The sequence below is a fragment of the Puma concolor genome, chromosome B2 (genome assembly GCF_028749965.1).
Source record: "Puma concolor isolate L17-30 chromosome B2, mPumCon1.1.hap2, whole genome shotgun sequence".
Lineage (NCBI taxonomy): Eukaryota > Metazoa > Chordata > Mammalia > Carnivora > Felidae > Puma > Puma concolor.
This window is the reverse complement of record NC_141671.1, coordinates 52,371,218-52,391,047: the sequence shown is the minus strand read 5'-3', so window position 1 is coordinate 52,391,047 and position 19,830 is coordinate 52,371,218. Positions and strand designations below refer to the sequence as shown.

The 19,830-nt window shown below is 40.9% G+C and overlaps 1 protein-coding gene across 1 annotated transcript in view; it reads right to left on the bottom strand.

Moving 5' to 3' along the window:
- Nucleotides 1-325: 325 nt before the first annotated feature.
- Nucleotides 326-19,830, bottom strand: part of LRRC1 (leucine rich repeat containing 1) — a 135,004-nt gene continuing 115,499 nt past the window's right edge. Inside the window, exons 11-14 of the mRNA XM_025925633.2 lie at nucleotides 12,493-12,608; nucleotides 4,541-4,713; nucleotides 3,525-3,661; nucleotides 326-1,922 (exon numbers count right to left, since the gene is read on the bottom strand). Coding sequence (XP_025781418.1) covers nucleotides 1,764-1,922; nucleotides 3,525-3,661; nucleotides 4,541-4,713; nucleotides 12,493-12,608 — 585 coding nt within the window. The 3' untranslated portion in view covers nucleotides 326-1,763. The remainder of the gene's footprint in view (nucleotides 1,923-3,524; nucleotides 3,662-4,540; nucleotides 4,714-12,492; nucleotides 12,609-19,830) is intronic.

Below are 19,830 nucleotides of genomic sequence, written 5' to 3'. Positions count from 1 at the left end.
AGCCTGGCATCAGGCTCTGCACTGATACCGTGGATCTTGCTTGGGCTTCTCTGGCTCCCTTTCTCTCTGCTCTTCCCCCACTTACATCCTCTCTCTCTCTCTCTCTCAAGAATAAATATTCAAAAAAAAAAAAAAAAGAGAGAAAAAGAAAATGAACCCAGTAAGTAAATGCACAGCAGTAATAGAAGATATTGTATTTGGTTGGTTGAAAGCAGATTGCTAACGAGTCCAATTGGCCAGCCATAACCCGAAGTTATTTGCCAGAGTGAAGGGCACTTCTGGGGTCTGTCCTGTGTGGCAAAAGGGCAAGAAATTAACTCAAAACTGACCAGTAGTTTGGATATTTAATGGATGGGAACACACTGTCAAAGAATGCAGCTACTTGCCATCATCTGAACATTACAAGGTGATAAGTTTAAAGAGTTGTACGGTTAATTCCAGGGTGATTTTATTTCATGGAGAGAAAACAAAAAACCCAACAATATCGTGATTTTCCTCATAGTAACTGGCATTTTCATTTCTCTTTTATCACATTATACAAAAAAAAAAAAAAAAAAATCAACAGAAATGCACCAAAACATACCCCCATACCTCTTAAATTAGCAGACTTAAAATTAAAACTTGAAGCAATATTTTGTTATATTTTGACTCAAACTCTATTTACAAATTAAATTGCACTTACAAAGATAGCAATATTTCTAATATGGTTGTAGGTTATTTCGCTTTATTGTGGTTTTATATCTCAATATAAAACTTTTAAAGCTTTCTTCAATAAAAATCATACTTTCTTTTGCAGTACATAATTCATTTACTCACTGGATTCCTGAACCAGTTTTCTCCTTTTGTGCTTTTCTGATTTTATTTTACAAATGGCATATACCTTCCAAGTAGGTACAATCAGACACTGTACTCATTCTAAGAGACTCATTCATAAAAAGTGTTAAGAAACGAAATATTAGCAGTCTAATCCTTTGGTTCATCTTTCTAACAAAAAAAATTCAACTGATAAAATTTACAAATTGGTGGTAACTCTTCTTTTTGGCTAAAAACAAATCCACCAGGTAGATTACTGATTAAAATCCAACACTGCTTTAAAAGTACCACATTCTTAGTCTCATCTGACTGCTTGAGGACGTCGCTGTGTGCAACTCGTTTGACATGACACAGGATACAGTAAGGCACAAGTGGATGGTAAAAGAGAAAACACTTTAGGACTCTTGCGCTTTTCTTCCCGCACAAATACTAAAATATGTACCGTTTCCATGATAAAATAACGAAAAAGAAATACACATTTTTTTTTGTTATGAAATACCTATACAAAATTTTTTAAAATTTACACCATCTGAGCTGCCAAAAAAGGTTTTAAAAAAGTATCAATTATTCCCCGTACATAAAACTCTCTCTCATCAGTAGGTCCAAGAGAAAAATGTTCCGGGCGCTTTACAGGAGGGAGGAGGACAAAAACAATTCCCCTTCCTGTGCTCCCTGACCCCAACATAAGACAACACCAAAGGTCAGATGTTTACAGTAGTGTATTCTACTTATCATGACAAACGACTGGAAGCTGGATGAAAGGAAGCACGCCTGGACCGCAGTAAGGCACATCCGTGGACAGAGCAGCAACCCCGGCAGGCGGCCTGGGGGTGGCGCGTGCCTCCCCGTCTTCCAGGGAAGACAAAGGACTGCGTGAGGCTCCTCCGGAGGGCACGGGAACATCTCAACAGCAGGGGGAGACACGGGAGGTAAAACCTGCAGGTGAAGTTCTATACAGAAGTGGTCACTCGGTCAATGGTGTGATTGACCTCGTTCTTGTTTGAATCCAGTCCTTTAGCAGCATTCCGGTCGTTCCGTAAATTCTCCACTGTCTTTTTCATATTCTTTAGCTCCCCAGGGTGTGGAGTGGCTCGCCTCAGAAGTGTTCTCTGCAAACAAACAGGGGAGTGAATGTTTTGCTTTTATGCCTTTACTCTTTCCAGCAGGTGGCTGGGAGACAGTGGCCTCCTTACCTCTGAGGAGCTATGAGTTAGAGTGGGTGGGAGCACCTCCTCCTGCCCCACGAGTGTTTATCGGCTGCTTACCAGTAAGCACTTAAGGGAACATGAACGTGGCAAAGGACTGGTCTAGTCAAGACTGAAGGATTACTTTCACAATAAAAGGGTACTTTGTAAAATGTGAAATTAGTGTAATATGAAAATAAAGTTTGATGAACAGCAAGAAAAAAAAGATTAAGATGTTAGTGTGGGGTGCGGAGAAAGAAGAAGATAAAGGGGTCAAAAACTTAAAATCCCTGAAATGTCCTATTACCCCAAGTGGTTCTGACTTCCTTCAACCCTGGAGGCATAGAAGTGGAAGGAAAAGGAAAGAAAGAGAGAGAGACAGACAGATAGACAGACAGACAGAAGGGCTTCTTTTCTTATTCCGCTGCTGTGTGTGTTATTTACGTCACCTACTGGAGTTCACAGTCTTCTAATAAAGGCCACGGTGCTGGAAGTGAAGTGATATGGCAGGGGCAATCTTTAAAAAAATGTATTATTTGACATGTTACATGCCCTCTGGCTCATAAAACAGTATCTGTATCTTTTAAATGGACTGTCCAAGGAGTTTCAGGAGGAGCCTAAAGTAAGTTAACACAAAACTGCCAGGGCACTGTTGTGGCCATGAAGGAGCGGGTGAAATCATCCCCCTCCAACAAGGCAGGAGGAATCAGCTATGAGGAGTCATTTCTGCTCAAGTTATTTTTTCATGACTAATTCCTACTTTGTAATCCACTACTGTAAATGGATGAAGTCCCATTCGGTGACAGCTGGAATAACAAAGACTACAGACAGTAATTTAAAAACCACACATTGCTTTGGGGGCTGCAGGTACTCCCTCTCAGCTCTGCTTATGAAAATCTCAATTAGTGCAAGGAGTTTAAGCCAAAGTCAACTTGTAGTAAGATTTCGAGAGTTGTCACTGACTCCTGGAGATGTCAGCTGCCTGAGAGACATTTTCAAGTGTGAATGGAGTAAGGCTAAGCAGTACTTTCAGATCTCTTGATTTTTGGATGAAAACTAGTAAATTAACCCAACTAATATCACAAGCACTCTGCCTAAAGGTGAAGAGAAGAATGGTTACGTGAAGAAGACACAGAAGCATGGCTCCACAGAAGGCAAGCTAAGTCACACTGCGAGATGTGAAGGGAGTCAATGTGGTACACCTATAAACGGGCGTGGGGAGGAGACTTCCTTCACCGAGAACAACAGACACAGAAAAAATTCCCCATCAAGTTACTGCAGGCAAGAAGGGAAGCTATCACAAATAAAGAAAAAGAGTATACACTATTCAAACAAACAAACAAAAAACAGAGTTCCATTTGCTTTATATACATTTGGTGAATCGGTACCTAGAAGTATCTAGTTTTGCCTTCTAAATTTTTTTTTTTTTTTTTTTTTTACATGCTGAAGGCAAAGCAGAGAACAGTCAATTGGAAATTAAAAGAAATCCTTATTTTCCAGGTAGGCCATCAATTTCCACCTCCATACCGTTTCATTGTCTTCTTCGTCTTTCTCGTCTTCCAAAAATCGGATTGCACTGACTCTGTTCACGGCACGCTCATTCCAGGCCTCATCGGAGACATCATTCACCAAGCTTTCCAGAGCCCCACAGCGAGGCAGGTTCTCTGTCACGACAAAGACGACATTAGTTGGGAAGTCGGTTCATGTGACTGGTAACTACTATGCAGTATTTAAAAAAAATTTAAATGAAAAGAAAAAAGTCTGGGACAGGGTTGCCCTTTCTTTTCAATGATGCATGATTCAATCTGAGATCATATAAAAGATCTGTTAAATTAAGGCTTAATATTTCATTAGAGAATGTCATCATAATTTGTAGAATCCTTTCTCACAATTCTTTTCTATACACTGACTTTGGGACACCAGTACTTCCCTCAGTAACACTTTCTGCCTTGTTTTTTCCCTGGGGTCTTAAAAGCTCTTCTAACAAGGCTGGCATTGGCAAGATGCTTTGGGGCCTTTCCACTTAGGGGACTCCTGTTCTCCCAGAGCACTCTAGGTCTCTTTTATAAAAACCAGCTCTCAGAAAAGGATTTTTATAGCAATTTGATGTTACTATGAATATTTTTTAAAACCACACGTAATTTACAAAACAAAGGAACAATGACTCAAAACAACAGAATGGCTGCAACGCTGTTCCACAGTGGTGTTCAGTACTAATCCTCTAAACCACCAGTTTGGATTTTAAGGGACTCTGTTAACTTTTTAAAAAGTATCTGTATTTTCAGCTTTAGCCACAGTTCAAATCCAAAAGGCTGTTTAAGGAATTTCAGATATGATAAGCAGGTGTGAGGGGTATGTTTTCTGCAAAGGTGCAGAGGAGTGTTCCCAGAGGAGACCCCCAGTGACCTCACCCAGGCTGGTCCGAGGAGTATATTAGACAAGTTACAGATGCATGTGGGAGTAAGAGGTCGTATAGATAGATATTAGCTCCTGTTCCTGTTAGTAGGAGCATGTGGCCATGTGAGTATTGTCCTTAAATTCACCTTGGCAAGTAGGTTCAGAAGGCAGCTGAGGAAGCAAGACACAGGTCAAAATCTTCTCTCCTGTGGCGTGATCTGTGTCCGTCTGGAACGTGAGCAGAGGCTGGGACTGGTTGTCCGACAACCACAGAGCCTTCAGCTTCAAGGCGGTCAGGGATAAAGGCAGATGTAATAGCCTAATTTAAAACAAAAGCAGACATCAGGGTCTCAGATTTTATAATGACATCAATTCCTGTCAATACAGACTGAATAAAAACATTACAAAGAACCTCCTGGGATCGGGTTCAACATGGAACAAGATGTTAATGTTTATAATAAGATCCTTGGGGCGCCTGGGTGGCGCAGGCAGTTAAGCGTCCGACTTCAGCTCAGGTCACGATCTTGCAGTCCGTGAGTTCGAGCCCCGCGTCGGGCTCTGGGCTGATGGCTCGGAGCCTGGAGCCTGCTTCCGATTCTGTGTCTCCTTCTCTCTCTGCCCCTCCCCCCTTCATGCTCTGTCTCTCTCTGTCTCAAAAATAAATAAACGTTAAAAAAAATTAAAAAAAAAATTTATAATAAGATCCTTGACGTATTCTTTGTGAGCAGACTCCTCAGTTCAGTCACTGGGCTTCCCTCTTCTGCCGTCATCTCTCTTATTAGCACCTCTGGCCATGGGGCAAAATATGAGGAAATTACAGAACACATGAGTCAAGTCTTGCACTAGGAGGTTTCGATTTAAAGAGAAAAAAGGCCAGAGTAATTGTGGAAGAACCCAGAAGCAGCAGTTTTTACTGAGTCAATGGCAACAGCCTCACCGACGATTACCTGTTTCTAGTAGCACCTGGCAAATCAAGACGACAGGAAGCAGATGCCTGGGATGTTGAAGAGTTTAAGTGGCAATTCAAATAAAGATTAAAAAGTTTTTTGCTTGGATTGCATTCCTCTAGGGAGCTTATTTTTAGGTATCCATTTCAAACATATGTCTTCCAGTTTCTAGAAGCTCCCACTTCCCAGACTCCTATGTGATAATTAATGTCCACTTCACATTGTTTCAGTTTCAAATGAGATCGTATATATTAAAGCACTTTAAAAATTGTAATGTGACACGTGAAGATTAATTTTATATTTATGTTCACACAAATGTCTGACACAGTGTCTACACTCAATTAACTCTATTTAGCAAAGATCCGCACCAGGAATCATACGTACTTGGTACTTGCCAAAGATTACTTTAGTGCAGTGGTTCTTAACCAGGGGCGCTTCTGCCCCTAGGGATAGCTAGCAGTGTCTGCAGACATTTTTGGGAGGTGCTGCTGGCATCTAGAGGGTAGAGGCCGAGGATATTGCTATACATCTCATAATGCACAGGACAGCCCTGACAACAGAGAATTATCAGGCCCAAGACGCTAACAGCGCGAGGGGTGAAAAAGCTGCTTTAGTGAAAACCAATGCTTTACACACGCCTACTGGTGCATGATGAAAATAACCAAACCTCTGTTAGGTACCAGAAACTTCAGATGCAAAGAAGCTAAGGTTGTATTTGATAAGGTATTTTTACTCTGAGGATGTCTCTATGTATTAAATTACAATCTTGGCAGGGTCTTCATAGGCTGGACAATAATGAGGTGACTGCATTCTGAGGACTCCAAGATGAGGAACATTTTCTTAAAAGAAATCCCTGGATCAGTAATACCATCAGAAATTCTATGACAGCATATATTGCTGGGGTTCTTTCTTTTATGATATTGCACACCTATCTCCAGTTAACACATGTGGGGGATCTACCTATACATCTTGCCAACAGATTAATGCTGCATTTTCAGACATAGATGCCATTCTGAATTGACAGGCTTATGGAAAATTAATGTGAACTCTATGTAGAGATATGAAGACAAGTTGCACTCCAATATTATAAAACTATCTAAATAAAATGTAAGCACAGACTGGTTAAGTTATTTTAACAAATGAAGTGAAAATGATCAAAGAGTGCATCGAGAGTGTTAACAACGAATGTATTATTGACAAACTTTTCACAAGAAAAATGTATTGCACATGATATTTACAATATACTAGTCATGCAGGCAACAATATAGTTTCTTTTCCTAACAATTAGTCCCGCAAAGGCTGGTCCATCCCACACATATGTACTGGGTGCAGTACTGAGTCAGTGGAATTGTACCTCAGCGTCAATGCATCCATGAGATCTGCTTACGTTAAAGTACCCATGAATGGGGCGCCTGGGGGGCTCAGTTGGTTGAGTGTCCATCTTCGGCTCAGGTCATGGTCTCACAGCTTGTGGGTTTGAGCCCCGCACCAGGCTGTGCTCTGACAGCATGCAGCCTGCTTCAGATTCTCTGTCTCCCTCTCTCTCTGCCCCTCCCTTGCTCACTCGCTCTCTCCCCCTCTCAAAAACAGACATTAAAAAAAAGTCTCTATGTATTGTACACTACAAAATTTCACTAATAAGGGCCAAACTGACTGAGAAAGAAATACATACTTTTAAATCCCAGAATCCACCAAGGGCAGTGATGGGCTTATACCATGAAGGACGCCCAAGGGGATCCAAGGAAGCACAGGCTTTACAGCTCTACTTACTGTCTTGAGGTGCTGGGTCTATGAAGGAGATAGAAAGTGAAATCTCTTCTGCTTATACAACAAATTATTCTTGCCTCTGCCCAAAGGCTGTCACACATACACTCAAATGCAAGGAAGTTAAAGACAGGAGACATGTATTTGCCTGGCCTGGTGACAGGGATTTTAAGACTACCCTAACATACTGTGAAAGCTTCAAGTACCTCAAAGTCTTTCATTTTACTACTAACAAAAGGATAATTCTTTTGAATGTCTGTTCCTACTTCTTTAGAAATGTTTCAAGTTTTAGAGTCTAGGCACGATATCTACAGTTAGTGCCTCTAAATTTCTTAATCATGAGGGCATAAAGGAAAAAAAAATTAAGATTTTAAAACTGGCACAGAACACAGATACTCAAACATGGTCATCATACCTTTTTATTAATGTTTGTTTTGTTTGTTTGTTTGTTTTGAGAAATAGAGTATAAGTGGGGGAGGGGCAGAGAGAGGGGGGGACAGAGGATCTGAAGTAGGCTCTGTGCTGACAGCAGCGAGCCCAATGCAGGGCTTGAACTTACAAGCTGTGAGATCATGACCTGAGCCGAAGCTGGATCCTGGAGCCCCTGGAGCCCCTGGAGCCCCTGGTCATTGTACCTTCTTAGAAGAATAACTGGTATTGCAGCTAAGTACTAAACCAAAGGTATAAATAAAAGGCTAAACAGAGCATCAATAATAAATAACAGCTTGTAAGGATGACAAAGCACGGTAAAAGCTGAAATAAATGACTAGACTCTACAATAACAGATCTTAATAATGACATTCAACCAAGCCATGTAAGATTAGTGACTTGTCTAGAACACCAGTTTCCCTGTGAAATATCAGAGTGCCAGCTTGAACACGGCTGTTGCCAGCCGAGCACACACCACACATGAGCTCGTTGGCAAGCGTCCCAGGGAGGGTGTTTCAGAGTGTCAAAGACAAAAAAAAGAAAAAAAAGGGGCACCTGGGTGGCTCAGTCCATTAAGCGGCAACTTGGGCTCAGGTCATAATCTCACAGCTCATGAGTTCAAGCCCCATGTCAGGGTCTGTGCTGGCAGCTCAGAGCCTGGAGCCTGCTTTGGATTCTGTGTCTCCCTCTCTCTCTGCCCCTCCCCTGCTTGTGCTCTGTCTCTGTCTCTCAAAAATAAATAAACGTTAAAAAAAACTTTTTTAAAAAGAAAAAGAAAAAAGCTCTTTTTTTAGAGATCCTCACACCCTGCCCCATCTCTGTGTGTGTGTGTGTGTGTGTGTGTGTGTGTGTGTGTGTGTGTGTATTCTTGCTTTCCAGAGGAGTTAATAATACATTTTTGGTTTATTCTGGTACCTTCTGTACTCTGCAGAATCAACACAAGAAACCACTGTCCTATTTGTCCACATCTCTGTGTTTTATTTAGGACCCCATCCCCCTAAAATAAAAAGCCTGTGGTTACTATTTACATCAATGGTATAAGGACTACAGCAAACGAATAACCACACCATGAGCCAAGCCTCTCATTTCCAGTTAAATCCACGACCAATCAACCTGAAGTGACCTTCCCTATCTCTGCACTACTGTAGCGACTGCACTGTCAAGTTTATTTGACAACTAAACATGGCTAGACTGGTTAATTTAATATTGACTTAACCTATCATTGCATACGTCTTACAATGGAATGCTTCATCTTTTACCTCCTGCTGGAATTTTTAGTTTTAAGCAGAGTTTCCAAAAATGTTTAAAGATACATAGAACATGATCGGTAGGAAAATGTAACTGAAATATCTAAAGGGAAAGCCCCCTGTGACCTCAGGCCACCACCCCTCCTCTAGGGGAACTGGTATTGATGTTTGGGTGTACTGCACAGATATGTTGTTTTAAAAACAAAAATGAGAGTACTACGTATGCCCAACAGTTGCTCTTTTTACTCAGTACCATGGGCCTCCTGTGTCACTACACAGAGAGATCATCTCATCCTTTTAAGTGCTTAGTACTCCACGGTATAACCACACTGCTGTGTTGTGTTTTGTCTTTTAAGATTTCTTCCCAGCTTTACTGAACTATAATTGCCATGAACACTGTGCAACTTTAAGGTGTACCTGGGATGATTTGATACACTCATATATTCCCCAGGGACTTACCACAGTAGGGTTAATTAACACCTCCATCCAGTCGCATAACTACCACCTTGTGTGCGTGTGCGTGTGCGTGCGCGTGGTGAGAACATTTAAGATCTGCTCTCTTAGCAACTTTCAAGGATATAATACAGTATTATTAAATGCAGTCCCCATGATAGACATCAGGTCCCCAGAAATTATTCATCTTATAACTGGGAATTTGTACCCACTTATCAACACCTCCCTTCCTCCCCTATCCCTAGCCTCTGGTGACCTCCATGCTACTCTCTATTTCTACGAGTTCAGCTGTTTTTAGATTTCACATGTGAGATCATATAGTATTTGTCTTTTTCTGTCTGACTTATTTCACTTAGCATAACGCCCTCAAGGTCCATCCATGTCATAAATAGCATGATTTCCTTCCTTCTCACTTCTTTATCCATTCATCTGCTGACAGTGTTTAGGTTGGTTCCATATCTTGGCTACTGTGACTCATGCTGCAATGAACATGGGGGTGCAGATATGTCTTCGATATCCCGTTTCCATTTCCCTTGGACATACATCAGAATGGGATGGCCAGATCATAGGGTAGTCCCTCTATGTTTTGAGGAACCTCCACACCGCCTTCCCTAGTGGCTGCACCAATCTGCATTCCCATCAATGGAGCAAGAGGGTTCCCCTGTCTCCAAGTCCTTACCAACACTTGTTACCTCTTGTCTTATTGATAACAGCCATTCTAACAACTGTGAGGTAATGTTTTAGTATTTTTGAATTTTTTAATGTTTATTTATTTTGAGAGAGAGAGAGACAGAATGTGAGCAGGGCAGGGGCAGAGAGAGAAAGAGATTGGGAGACAGAACCCAAAGCAGGTTCCAGGCTCTGAGCTGTCAGCACAGAGCCCGACATGGGGCTTGAACCCACAAACCGTGAGATTACGACTTGAGCCAAAGGTACCCCAGGTGCCCCTGTTTTAGTATTTTTAAATTTAATTTTTGGATTATAAAATTCAAAGGTACAAACTATTCCCCCATTGACCTCCACTGTTTCTAGTATTTTACTATTCCTCCTCAGAGATCCTCAAAATACCAGAGATATTGTGTAGTTGGTGGACAGTCCTGTGGGAAAGAGTAAGAATTAAGGAAATGTGTATTCTGTGTCCATGGGTAGCTGATGATAAAAGACATCTTCTCTGTTACTGTACAAGATTGGATACTTAGTTTCCCAGTAGCATTTTATAGTTATTCCATCAAACTTGTCAAAGAAAGTTTGTGGAAACTAACATGCAGTCTCTGTGCCATTTGCTTTTTTATATGCTTGAGAGAAGAGGCAAAAACTTCTGTCCCATGTGGCAGGATTTCCCATGGTGTAACGTTTCTGCAAGCTAAAAAGCTGACATTGTAGCCTTTTTTTTTTATTAGTTTCTATACTAATACTTAAAATAAGTAGTAATTAAATATTTTAATAGGTTTAAAATTTGGTTATGAATCCATATATACATGGGCTAAAAGACACACTTCACTGACTCAGCCGACAGCTATGTAAGTGCACTTTTTAATGAGGTTTTCTCCACCCCAGCCCCAACATAATAAAAATTTAACTTTCCCTCCTGAGAACTAGAGAATAGAGCCTTCACTCCTGTGAAGAGCAATTTTTAGACATCAGAGCCATCATTCTGCTCAAGAATTAGCGATGTAAATTCATGCTCGCCAGCGTGACAAGAATCCGGGAAGGTTTGGAGTCACCGAGTTCCTGCTGCTGGAGGTGGGGGAAGAACCACCCTTCCCAAGCTCTACACTGTGCGTGGGACTCAGTCCAGCAGAAAGTCAACATTCAACTCAAATTAATCCCGAGTCTCCAGTAACCGGTCAGTGGTCTTAAGAATCTATCAAGATGTCCTGAAAGCCTTAACTTGAAAACGGTGAGCATTCCCTGAGGCCTACTGTGTCCTGTAATTTATTAGCACCATTATCTACAATGGATTAGCCAGAATGAAAAATAGTGGCTTGTGCCTGACCTCAGTGACTAGCTAATCAGCACTCAGCACACCATCCTCCAAACACTCTTCAGACTGCTGCTATCTACCATTCAGAATCAGTGATCATTTTCCCCTGGCTGAGCACTTTTTCTCCCATCTGACTATGTAATACTCAAAAGCATTTTTTAAATTCCTTTGGTGATGAAGCCTGTGACACAAGGCATTTCGCAGTGGCCTACTATTCACTCTACAAAACTAACATTTTTAACATTTTCATTTGGGCGACAAGAATTTATCAGGCTTTTATTGTAAGTACCAGGCACTGTGCAGGGATAAATGGCACAGTGACACAGGTGCCACATTTAACTTCAGGCACTGTTAGGTTTATATGGTTACACACACATTTATCATACGGTGCTGAGTGCTATGTTAGGGAGAATTGAAAAAAAAAAAAAAAAAGCAGGCTCCAAGAGAAGAAGGCTCCCTGGTGAAAATGAGAGCATGAGCGATGAGGGATACAAGTGGGAGCCAGAGAAGGGGGTCCCAGCTAGAAAGAGTAGCTGGTCTAGGCTCGGGGGAAAGAAAGCACGTGTACCATCCGAGGTGATGAAACTAGTACAGAATGACTGAAACAAATCTGTATTTTACAAAGGTGAAGAGAAGGCATATTCCAGAAACCAGTGAGCAGTCCACCATGACCTCTGACCCCAGAACTTGAGAAATGCACTGCTGTGACCTTGGGGACACTCGTCAGGTGGCTCTTCACTTTATCACAGACGATGGATCACTTGGTGATTCTGACATTAGCTGTGTTATCCTTTGGCCGGAAAAGCATCCCTGGATACAATTTTATTTACAATTTCAGGGGGTTCAGAATCACCAGCAGAGCACATCAAGATCCCTGGTTCAAATCTCGTTCAAACTCATTCAAGCTCATTCTTCAGATGAGGAAACTCAGAGGCTCACGATGACGTACAAAAGCTAGCTATAAAAGCTGAAGTAAAACCCAAGTATCCCAGGTCTCAGACAGTGCTGTTTCCCTTACATCACCATACTGCTGTTCTGAGAAGCATTTCCACAAAAGTGTCCACTTCAACTTCAAAGTGCCCCACACTTAGGCTGTCCCTCATCTGTCCGATGATCCAGTGTCCCTGCTCTCAGACTAACAACTTCCTGGGCCCTGGGTCATTCGACTCATCGGTATATATTCTAGAAGACGGTGCAAAGGCAAGATGGCAAAGGTTGGGGTGCATGAACATTTGGTTCTTTTTCTCAAATAAAGCAAACCAGGACATGCTTACCTGTTCCCTGCCACATCTAGGACATGAAGCTCTGTTGCCTGGGACACCTCTGCAGGTATCCGAGTCAGTCTATTGTCACGCACACAGAACACGGTGAGGCTGCAGCACCCGCCAATCTACAATGAGAAAGAAAATACAGGCTTTTTTTCCAGGTTTTTTTGGAAGATGGTGTGAGTGGAGTATCTTGTTTACCAAATGGCATGAGAAGGATGCATAAAATGACACTGATGACCAACTATGATTAATTTAAATCATACAAAGTACTAAGTAGTCCAATAAGGTCCTAAAAATCTCTGCAATACATGAAACTCAGAGCCTAAATTAAATCACGAAAAGAAACAGGACGGTTCAAAACTTACACTCTGAAACGCAAGTCATTTTCCACTGCTATCTAATGCAACCGCGTCTTTTAAATATGTTAACTAAGCTACACAGGTCCAGACAATTATTGTTTGGTAATATGGGAGACTGAAAATTCTAAGTTTCAAAAATAAGGCCAAGGATGATCCATATACACCCCTCTGAAGACCTGCCCATTATATTAAATTTAGTATTCCCAGTGTTCCAGTTCATTTAAGAAAGAGAGAGAGAGAGAGAGAGAGAGAGAGAGAGAGAGAGAGAGAGAAAGAAAGAGAGGAAGGGAGGGAGGGGGAAAAAAAGACATCTGATAGATGACACAGTACACTAATTTGCACCATACATCTTTTAATAGCTTTCGGTTATTCACAACTTAATTTGGTAAATTCATTTTTCGTTTTCCTTTGACAACTGCAAAATTAATACTATTTTAGCAAAAATTGAATTTGGTAAATACATACATTAATCTGGTAAAACTAATGTGGGTAGAAGTGTATCACTATCTGTATCCACACCAAATTTGATTACCATTTATTTTTAAAGTAAGCGATTCAAAGGTAATTGAGCTTTGCTTGGATCTAGTCTTCAAAAAAAGAACAGAAGCACAAAAGAATTCAACCATCCTCTTGAACAAATTGGCTCTGGTTCCTATGGTCAGGAAAGCTGGACCAAGAGGGTGGAAACACAACTTGATCTCAGACACAACAACATTCAGGACTCCATACAGAACTACATTCTCCCTGTACTCGCTATCCTCACCCAGGGCGGCTGCGAGAAAAGGCTCATGAAGGAACCTATTGATGTCTCTCGAACACATGGAAAAATACTCCACAGCCTCCCACTTGAGGAGGGGCAAGAGACTTGCATCTTCAGTGATATCTGAACACATCTTATGCCCTTTCCTATGACACGTGTTGTGTGTATGTATGTATCTCAAAGAGAAGAAGGCATATTTATGAAATTGCTACATAATTATCTTCATGAACAATCTTATCATGGCTTCCCTTAGGAGTTCATATAAAGATTCTGAGATAATACATTTAACCACAGTATTTAACCATAGTGGATGTAAAAGAAAAATAAACATAAGGAAACATGAAAATCCATCTAAAATGGAAAACACCCAGATATGTGGAAAGACTTTTAGTTTGTCCCCATTCTTTCTCAGTGTTCACATTTCCCATCCCAGCAAAACTGGTGCTTTCACTGTCCTCTAAAATACATCATTTTAGGGGTACCTGGAGGGCTCAGTCAGTTAAGCGTCTGACTCTTGATTTTGGCTCAGGTCATAATCTCACGGTTCATGGGATTGAGCCCTGTGTAGGGCTCTGTGCTGACAAGTGTGGATTCTGCTTGGAATTCTCTCTCTCCCTCTCTCTCAGCCCCTCCCCTATTTGCTCTCTGTGTCCCTCTGTCCCTCCCCTGATTGCACTCTCTCACACTTTCTCTCTCTCTCAAAATAAATAATTTTTAAAAATAACAAAATAAAAATAAAATCCATCATCTGGGTCCCACTGTTTCCTATAGAAATGTTCTTATTTTTTCTGTCCTTCTAAATCTTATCAACCATCCAATATTAGCTAAACATCCTCTACATCATCATGTCTTCCCAAAACCCACCGGTCCACACCAATGCAGCACTCTCTGCGTTTCTTTCGTAATTATGGTCTATACAGGCCCTCTGACAGATGGTTTCACCAAGCTGTTTAATTCGTGCATGTACATATAACCAGGGTGCTTGGCAAGTACCGTACCCATCCCATCTACCTACCAACTTTTCTCATTTAGACGTGTTTATACAGTTAATGTTTACTTGTTTACTAACTAGTGAAAGGCTGCTGCTTAAAGTTAGTGCCTGCTTCTATGTGTAGCAATGAAAGCCAAACAACTCTTGTTTTCTCTAGAAAACACTAGAGTGTCCTCTCTTAGCTTCTATAAACATAGGGCCCCCATATCATGTCCTAAAAGAGGGGTGCAACAGGATCTTTGAGGGGCTTGGCATTCTTCCCTCCCTTGAGGAAGGGAATCAATCATCAGTTTTACTCAGATGCCCAGGAATACCATGCAAGGATTCAAAACTGTGAATCTTCAGAGGATTGACATGATTAGATTCTCTCTGATAAACTGAGATGAGCCCAAAAGAGATCTACTCATGGGCAGGAATACCCAAGCCCCTCATGGAAGGGAACCCCCCGTGGCCCTGCTCCATGTGGAGGGGTATCTGCACTGGGGTCAGCGGTGGGCCTGTATGCCATGTGGAAGGTCTTCCAGATCAGCCCGAGGCTGAGGCTGGACACCCCTCACCCTTACGATCCTGGCCTGGCTTTGAAGACATAAGATTTGTCCGTACTGCAGGGAGCCAAAGCAGATGATATCAGTTATTCACATACACAACCCTCACAGTGGCAAAATAAAACTCCCGGAGCAGTGTACAGAGCTGACACTGCATCATAATTTGGGACGCTTTGTCATGAAGCTGTCTGTCCACTGCTCCAGCCACCTGTAGGATATCTGTTTGGGGGCCCTAATACTACACCATGTGAACGTTTTCAATCTGTACCATGGACATATATTGTCTGTTACAAAAATTAATTAACTAATTGCAATGGGTCAGAGAAGGCTCTAATCGTTGTTAGAGCAATGAAAGTTTTGGACAAGTAAACACTCAAGTATTTGGGGGGAAATAGTGTCAACTTCCACTGGAGTGTGGGAGCTGTCTCCTGTGCTTATAGTCTCATTTATTTATTTTTTTCTTTTTCCTGTCCCATTCTAATCTTATACCCATTTGAGACCTCAAGGGGTGGAAAGCAATTGTATTCAAGAGCCTTCTAGGCACTCTGGGTTGTCAAGGCGGCGGCGGGCAGAGTGACCTCCTGATCTCTATTGTCTAAGGTTTTCAGAAAACAATGCCAACAAAGAGCAAGTGTTATTGCAGAGCGTGCTGGGGATGCCTTCATCACCCTCAGAGGCACATGCTGTCCCAGGCAAACAGTCACACAGAGACCTCTTTCCAAATCAGCCAGGAAGGCATGCCACGAACCTTTGGCTTTTAGAAAAAATTGTTAAGCAGTAAAAACCATAACTCAAAAGGCACAGTTCTTTATAGACCTTAGGGAGGGAAGTGGTGCCATGGAGTGGATGCTTTGAGATCACACAGACCTGGGCTGGAATCTAGCTTCTGTCATGTGTTCTGTGGTCTTTAACCAAAAGTAACAATCAGGGCTAAACTGAATGAAACCACAAATAAAATTTAGCACCTATCATAGAACCTGGACTAGTAAATGTGGCTGGCAAATAAACATGAGCGTTACGGTCTTTTCAAGAAGCGAAAGCCCCAGATCCAAATAGCGAGTGCAGACAACACCGACGTACTAAGTTGCTGGAAGTGTACCGATGCTGGTGAGCTCTCCCCAGAACACACTTGAGCTTCAAACTCTCTCCCCCAACCACGCACCACAGCGACAAAATGTCACCGTGATAAATACACCATGACTGTAATGCCAGTGAAGCACTAACATGAGCTCAGTATTGCGTTATACATATTGTTCATATGTATTTCTGCTTTCTCTCTTGGGCTCAGGAGGCAGAGTTTACAGGGTCCTTAGTGGTCACTGGGATGAAATGCCTGTGTCACTGAGGAATTCTGGGAAGCAGGGTCACTGTTTAAATAACTTATTACCAGTTACGTAGGAAGCTGGTATTTTTAAACTTCCTCAAACCACATAATAGTACCTTCCCGGAATACAAGGGGTCGGACTTGGAGAACTACAGAATGTAGCTGAGAACCTCTGTTTCGCTGTTCCGTGTCCCTTAACTGCAGATATTTTCCTTCCCTGTTTGGATCCGATATAATCCATCTGAAGGAGATGGGACCTGCACTTCACCAAGCAAACCTTTAGCCAGGTCAGCCTTCACTAGGTATTAACTACTACCTACAGGTGACATTACTCTAGAGAAGATAATCACATTCAGAGATTCAAAGTGAAAGCCTCTATTAGTCACCCTTGGTCTACCTATATTCCACTTTCTGAATGCCTGCCCTAAGTGTGAAGAAACTTTCATTTTCCTTCAGTATCTGCCTGTTAACATTCTATGTAACAGAATGGAACCCACATTTCACTGGCAAAAAGGAAAATGTACAATAAGCAAAATCTGGTCAAAATATAATTTGAGCTGTAATAATATGCGTAATTTAGAAACCAAAGACTGTTTTTATCTTTCCCATCATCATCCGTGGCATATTATTTGAATGTTCCTATTTCATAAATATTTTGGAAATCATGTGGCTTTGGGACTTCCTGAATTATTGGGCCACTGACATCAAAATATCCACTAATAGCTATGGCATTCTTCTTTTCTAATTATAAAACAGTAAGTTACGTTGACTGGAAAATAAAAACCATACACACACACACACACAAAAGCACAATGAAAAAAAATAACTCAGATCAAATTCTATCACAAAGGGACAATCAGTATGAACATTTTGAAGTACAATCTTTTAGTAGTATTGCCATATACTTGATTATGTATATACACTTCAACAAAATTAGGACCAACGCTCGATCTTCAGCACCTCAGTTTACATATGACACCAAGAACGTCTTCCCACGTCATTATGCTTCTAAAAGGATTTTTACTGATTACGTAAGTATTTCATTCTCCAGAAGTCTCACAGATCACTGCGCAAAGCTCCCACATTAGACATGGCTAGTTGGTTCTGCCATTTCTTCCCCGTGTAACCTTGGGTGAGTTCCTTACACTGAGTCTCACTTTCACAGTCTCTTGGATGTGGATCATGATTCACCCACACTTCATAGAACTGCTGTGAAAATCAGACAAAAATATGCAGGAAATCCCTCAACACAGCGCCTGGCACAGGTTAGCTGCCCCTGTACGTGCTTGATGTGGCACATATCACCTGTGAGCCTCTACGTATGTGAGAAATCTTCTTGGGCGTGATTTTAATGTGTGTCCATAATTGTTTTCTTAGGGCAAAGCCCTAGAAGTATGCATTCCAGAATCAATGGGTATGAATACTCTTAAAGGTTTTCCTATTACTTTACTCCCTTCCAGAGAACCTGTAATAAGTTATTCTTCTAGGACAATATACATTTTCCCATGCCCTCACCAACATTTGGTATCCTTATTATTTTTTTTAATCTTGAAATAAGATAGGTCAAAAAGCTTCCACTAACATTTCTGTGAATACTGATGAGGCTAAAAATTTTTTCACGTGCATAGCCATTTCTATTTTTAATTCTCTGAATCACTTATTGTTTCTTATGATGGGTTCTTTGCTTTTATTTTTGTCTGCTTTTTTCCTAGCGGGACTATCTTTTTTCTCAATGATCTGGAAGGATTTCAAGCAAAGTAAGGAGAGACCTCCCTCGGTTGTGATGTTATAAATGTCCCCTTGCCCCCAGGCTGACTTTACCTTCTTGACCACCAGAAATCTAATTTTCACATAGACACATCAATCAGTTGTCTCTTTTACAACCTACTTCCTCTTTCAAGTTTAGGAATGCCTTCTCCATTTTGATATCCAATAGCCAACTATACTTTATTCTAGTATTTTTAGGTTTTATCTCATCTCTTTTATTTATGAATAATCAATTTCAGAATATGATGGAAGCTTACATTAAATGGTAGTAAGAAGACAGAAAACTATCCACAAAAATGAACTGTCAGCACAGATACTTATGAAAATCACAACAATATGTATGGGTAATTAATGTTGAGAGATTGCCTCATTTAAAAAAAGGGGGAAAAAAAGCTCTGATGAATGATCTGCCAATCCTATCTTGTCTCATGTGACTGTAGACATATGATGGAGTCAAGATCACTTTCATTTTTTCCTGATGGAGACCAAAGACTGGATTCTAAGCTTGGACACATGTTCAATTTCTTCTGGCCAGGATCTCTTTAGCTGGGGCAGGTTGTTTAAAGGTACGATTTGGCTGGGGAATGTTATAAAGTTGCTGGCTCTCTTTCATCATACCCACGATCGCACATAAACCAACTCCCTGTCTGCCCATGATCATGTAACACAGTCTCTTCTTCAAAAACATGAGCTTTTTAGGGAGACTTCTTTTCCCAGAAGCGTTCATGCTTCTACAACAGGATGAGAAATGAAAGACACAAATAAGTTGCTGAAAAAATCGGAAGCATGCTACATGTAGCAAATAAAGCACATCTAGCCTTTCCACTAGAGAGAGAATTGTGGCAACAAACCAGAATTGAGTGAAGACACATGAGCTGCCACGTTACGTCTTTCAGAATTTCTCAATAACTTAAAATGTAACTCACAGATAAGCATCCTTTTGAGAGAGAATAGTTTGAACAAATCTGACAAACACATAACAAAATAAGGTTCCAGGCCATGCAGTCATTTTGAAAAAAAAACAACCTGAGTTTAGAGGAAAATGTACAATATTTTACAATGAGGAACACACAAAGCAGTCAGTCGATTTGAATCTTCATGCATTTAAAAAGCAAAATGGAAGTTAGAGATGCAACTGTGGTCTGAACAATACTTACAAGATAACAAGTTTACCCGACTTTTCTAAATTTCCAAGCAGCTAACAATTAAGAAAATAAGAGACATTCATTGATTTGCAAATGTTTACTACAAATAACACCACAAAACACAAACAGAATCTATTATTGTGACCCACAGTACAAACATTTTCCCCTCATTTGGGAAAAAAACAAAATACAAATAAATGCTGCAAAAGACTAAGGAGCTGTGCTATACAAAACTGACGATATACAATAATATGAAATTAAAGAAAGGCAAAAAATAGGAAGAACCACACGGCACACCAGACCAATAGCAATTAAAACAATTATGGATTTTTGGCATATACATTGAATCGGTCAGCATTGTAGTTTAGATAGGTCATGCATGCAACTTCATTGTTCAAGAGAAAGCAGTCAAGTTTTGAAAGGGAAGACTCCAATCAGGAAAGTATAGGATAT